At 30.9% G+C, this 5153-nt stretch overlaps 1 protein-coding gene across 2 annotated transcripts; it reads right to left on the bottom strand.

Moving 5' to 3' along the window:
• Positions 1-912: 912 nt before the first annotated feature.
• Positions 913-4821, bottom strand: LOC115711318 (uncharacterized). 2 transcript variants are annotated; one of them, XM_030639657.2, is made up of 6 exons: positions 4329-4821; positions 3921-4021; positions 3307-3404; positions 2559-2875; positions 1795-1853; positions 913-1140 (listed from the first exon to the last, which is right to left on the bottom strand). In XM_030639657.2, exons 1-6 carry the CDS (start codon positions 4726-4728, stop codon positions 1126-1128), a joined length of 990 nt encoding a protein of 329 aa, XP_030495517.2. In that variant the 5' UTR covers positions 4729-4821; the 3' UTR covers positions 913-1125. The 2 variants fall into 2 exon arrangements, with proteins under 2 accessions (XP_030495517.2, XP_060968241.1); XM_061112258.1 differs by having other exon boundaries at positions 913-1853.
• Positions 4822-5153: the final 332 nt, after the last annotated feature.

Raw genomic sequence — 5153 nt, 5'->3', positions numbered from 1 at the left:
TGGTTTCATTTTATTTTTTTAAACCATTGGATTACTATTAAATGGTTGTGATTAATTTGGAAATTAAATAAAAATAAATAATAAATAACTTGTAACCTGAAAATAGCCTAATAATTTATTTCCTTATAAAACTTTAATTAAGATTAATTATATTTTAAAATTAAATTAATTATAATTATTAATTATTTTTTTACAATTTATTACTATATAAGGATCTTTTAGTAATTTATTTTTTTGCACTTAAATTATTTAAAATTTTATAGAAAAAATTTTTATAATTTAAAATTATACATATATAATTTCATAATTTAAATTTTATTATACTTGTAATCTTAATTTTAAATTATTACACTTAATTATTTAATTTTTTATTTAAATATTTAAAAAATAAAAAGTGAAATAAGTTGAAGGATTTTTTAGAAAAAAAAAATGGCTACACTTGTTATCGATTGACTAGCTTGAGGTCTCATACTTAGTTCATCTAATTGTAACAAAATAATTAAATATCATTTAAAAATAATTAATTATTTAAAAATTTATTATAAGAAAAGAATTTTAATTTGTGTAAAAAGAAACTTAATTTTTGTAAAAAAAAAAAATTTTATTGTAAATATTATAATTAAATGGCTTAATTATTAAAATAATTAGAGTAAAGATTTAAATATAAATATTAATTGCTAAAAGAGGTCTTATTAAATATTTAAATAATTAATTATCATTAATTAATTTTTTAAAAAAAAAATATCTACCTATTAGTAACCTGCTATTACAGGTAAAAAGCAAATGTAACCATTAAATAGTCACCCATATATATATATATATAAACATTTGAATAGATGCATCTTTATTAGTTGTGAATGAGTGCCTTTTGGTGTAAGGATGCAAATGTTATATTTCTATTAAAGTAATCACTTTTTGTTAAAGAAATACAAAAAAATTCTATTAAAACAAAAAGGTTAAGATACAACAAAAAAATGTTAAATAAACATTACTTAAGATATACACGTAACAAAAGGAAAAGGACTATGAACATCACAGGCAAGTAAACCATGTGTAACTTTGATTTTGTAGTTTAAAACTTTCTTCAAATTCAAATATTGCTTCAACAACTTCTATGCAGTCTTCCTATAAGTTATCATCCTGAGGTTCAAATCGTTAAGAATGTAATATTAGTATTAGTTCAACTATAAAACGTAATTACTTTAAAGCAATAAAGATGTACAGAGAAACCCTATACAAAATTCATGTGTTCATCACTTTGCTAACAACCTTTTTCTTTTATTTTTTTTACATAAAACATAACCATGTATGTACCAATGCAACTTGAAATGCTCAACATGGGATATGAAGTTGCGTTGAGGTTGAAGATGCAGTTAAATAACTTTGCAAGCATGAAACTTTATTGAAATTCAAGACCTTGCATGGAGTGATGAAATTCAAGACCTTGAACTGGGTAATATCACAAGGCAAACTCATATTGAATCAATGTTTTACTTTAGCAATATACTTCTTCAAATGGAAACATTCATGTTTTACTTCAACAATATTGCTAGAGGAGCAAACAGCAAACATAAGATGTGATATGCTCTTCCAGCCCTAGTTAGTTCCAAATACCAAAGTACTAAACACTACTCCTAATTCAGCAATCCACGGTGAATTCATTGAAGGCCAATGTGACATTGAGAATAGTAAAAAATGATAAGCTTCCATCCAATCACACGTACAAATATATATTATATATGACACCTAAAAATAAGATAATCAAACAACACAAAATCATAGAGTTGTTCTTACCAAGCCATCCATAATTTTGTCAAAATCATCATCAAAGTCTCCATCAGCGCCATCAGCATCTACAATAACAATTACAAAAATAGGCAGCTGTAATATATATAGATACATACTTAAATTACAAAATTTATAAAGTACACTAACTTGTGTCTCAAACATTAGCAACTATGTCTCATAAAACAAAAACAAAAAGATCAGCTAACTTGTAGTCAAAAGAAGGATAATGGTAGTTGCCAAAATAATCCACTTGTCAAATGTTGAGGATATATTCAATTTGAGACACGACTCAAAGGACTGAAGGGAAAAAGAAAAATTGAACTAAAAAAACAGATCTTTTTCCACCTAATTTAGAGGACTTGGACATTTTAAACATCTTAATAGTTCGTTTTTATGGAGAAATGCCATACAAGTGGAAGGAGTTCTTTCTAAACTAAATTACTAGCATTAGTAACTAGGAATATCAAAACAAAATGCAAAAAATCCAGCTACAATTTAGACAAATGAAGCAGTGTGGTAGTCGCCAAATAATCAGCTGCCTTTGCATTATTAATGCTCTATTTTAGTAAATTAATATGAATGAAAGAGGTTCCTCATCAATTCAAGTTACTGCATGCAAAATTGGGCCATAGAAAACAATTGTGCACTTCATTTCATAGGGAAAATGTCAATGTGAGGAGTCTTGGACTAAAGATGCGGGCATGCAGCAACCATTTCTAATGAATAATAAGAGCTAAACTGTCAACAAGTCAATCAAAGCCAATACGCACCTTGACCATCATCACTGTCTCCATTCTCTCCCAGGAGAAACATATCCAAGTCTTGATCAGTATGTAATAAGGTTGACGCTTTACTTAGCTGGTTTGCATCATTAACTTCTGCTTCTGAAGTTTTCATCAATGTATTTTCTTGTTCAGCTGGATTCAGTATTACATCTTCAACCTTCACAGGCTCTTTAAGAGTGTCATTTTTTTCTTGTTTGGTTGATTTCAGTGTAACATTTTCAACCTTTGAAGGTTCCCCTTGAGTGTCATATTTTTCTTTTTTAGCTTTTAATTTAACATCCTCTTGGTAACGCTTCTCAAAGCTAAGGGAGAGAAGAGAATGAAACATATATCATTCAGATCAAAAGAGATGATTCAATTATTCAAAAAGCAAACCACAGATATCATCTCTAACTATTCAAATAATGCCAAGTTGGACATACTACTGTCAAAATTATACAATTATAAAGTTTTAGGTTTCTACAAACTTCATAAGCAATCAATACCCCCACACATAAACACATCAAAATTTCGTTGTATACACAGTTCAGTATGAGTTTGCATGCTATTAAATGGACACTGCATAGTCTAACAGCAGAAATGAAGATATAAAATACTAGTCTTCAACATGATCAGGAGGAAATTAATCATATAGTGGTTTATGATTTCTGGATCATAAATATTTTTCGTAAAGAAAAAAGAGTTAATGTTCTACTACTAGAGTGAAGATTTAAAAAGTAAAAGAGCAACTTACGGTGCAACATGATTGTTGACTAGGATAAAGTATATCCTCCAGAACTTTCTTTCTTTCATATTGCGTGGACACAACTCATATCTTAATTGGGAAATTTCCTGCAACAGATGTATTTTGCTGTGAACAATCGGTTTAGTTCTAAAAAAAATGAAATTTTGTGACTTTTTCTCCATTTAATTAATTGGCGTTTCATCAGTAGACTGTAGAGTAGACATACATGAAATATGATTTCTCAGTCATAAGCAAACTAGGAATGAATGAACAATGTATAATCACTGTTAAGAAACTAAATAAAATACACAACAATATAATTTTCAACCGTACCAGTCAATCATATTATTGTAGCTCGCAATCTTAACAACCCAGCAAGAAAATTGAATGAAAAAAGAAAAAACGAGCTCGGTTTTCACCTGATAACAAACTAGGTTTGCTCTGAAAATAGGAAAAACTTTGCCCTTTATGTAAACCAATAATAAAAAACAGTCTAAAACAGTTTAATAGCATTAGAAAAACTAATTTATTTATTGAGCTCTCTTTCATATTATCTATTCGCACCCTCATTACATCCAAATTGCAACTTATTGACGTAAAACTGAGGAAAAAGAATAAACTACCTTCACAGTTTGAAGAACGATACTGGCATGTCTTGCTTGCCACTCAGAGAGATCTTGCCTAATGTTTGTTACTGTATGAACATCATACAGTTGCGTATCATCTGCAAACAAAACAAACCAATTCTATTAAGTAATATAAATTAAGTAAATAACTCACTAAAGAAAATCCAGAAGTGCCAGGTTTTAAACACCCAAAATCCCATTAATAGGCCCTGACCAACTTTGGTTAGTAACAAACTTTGAATATGACACAAATACTTTAAAAGCTAATACTTCGTATTAAACCCATTTCTTACACAACCCTCATGAGAAAAGGGGGGAGGAGGAGGGAAATGAATGGCAATAACAATTTGTCTGATGGATTTGAACTATAGCCTAAAGTTTTCTGCGTAATCAAACAGGGAATACCTTCAAGAGGGAAATCCTGGAACGTGGTGGAAGTGATACCCTGGACGAACTCTCTCAACTCCTCGGTCACTCCGAACGTTTGGAGATCCTTTTCAAGTGTACTTGTACTCGTTCCCACCGGAGGCTCCGTGAGGTCTTGCGCCGAAGATGGGGTGATCACAGAGGCCAATTGCTTGATATCTTCGGCTCGTTTGAGGGCTTCAGAGAGAAACTGGTCGGCTCGCTTGGAGGCCGCGGCGGCAATCTCCTTGGAGCGCTTGGCAGTCTCAGAAACAACGTCGTAGAGCTTTGAAGTGCCGATGGTCAACCCCTGGGTTCGTTGAGCGGCGTCTTTGGCTAGCTCTTGAGAGCGCTTCGTGGCTTCTTCGGCAAAGCTTTGGGCTTTGTGCCAGATTTCCATGGCCAGTTCGCAGACTTTTTTTTTTTTCTCAACTCTTTCTTCTTATTCTCCGGCCGCCAAATAGTAGATTTTACACCATACGTATGAGTTTGTCTGTTTTTTTATTAATTAGTTACATGTGTCAATCATACCAGTAAAAAAAACAAAATAGGATAGTTATATTTACACCTCTTAATATTATTAAGTACACCCCAACATTTTATATACATTTTTCTTTTTCTTGATGAAAAGTCTTGGGAATTACAAAGACCAAACCACAAACACAAGACTAAATGAAAGGTAAAGAGCCATTCCAAATGAACTCACTATCAAGTCTAAGATCCCATTTTACAACACTATGCGCTAAGGTATTATACTCCCTGTTAACATGAACCATTTTCAGGTTTGGGCGAAAAGATAACAAGTTCTTGATACAAACAATTAAA

The sequence above is a fragment of the Cannabis sativa genome, chromosome 3 (genome assembly GCF_029168945.1).
Source record: "Cannabis sativa cultivar Pink pepper isolate KNU-18-1 chromosome 3, ASM2916894v1, whole genome shotgun sequence".
Classification (NCBI taxonomy): domain Eukaryota; kingdom Viridiplantae; phylum Streptophyta; class Magnoliopsida; order Rosales; family Cannabaceae; genus Cannabis; species Cannabis sativa.
This window is presented reverse-complemented; position numbering and strand designations above follow the sequence as displayed.

Bases quoted from the DNA above. Each gene is read 5' to 3' on its own strand.
- LOC115711318 (XM_061112258.1), bottom strand. From the start codon at position 4,728: ATGGAAATCTGGCACAAAGCCCAAAGCTTTGCCGAAGAAGCCACGAAG. The intron at 4,022-4,328 runs GTATTCCCTGTT...TTTTGTTTGCAG, and splicing joins CCAGGATTTCCCTCTTGAAG to ATGATACGCAACTGTATGAT. The intron at 3,405-3,920 runs GTAGTTTATTCT...CATCTGTTGCAG, and splicing joins TCGTTCTTCAAACTGTGAAG to GAAATTTCCCAATTAAGATA.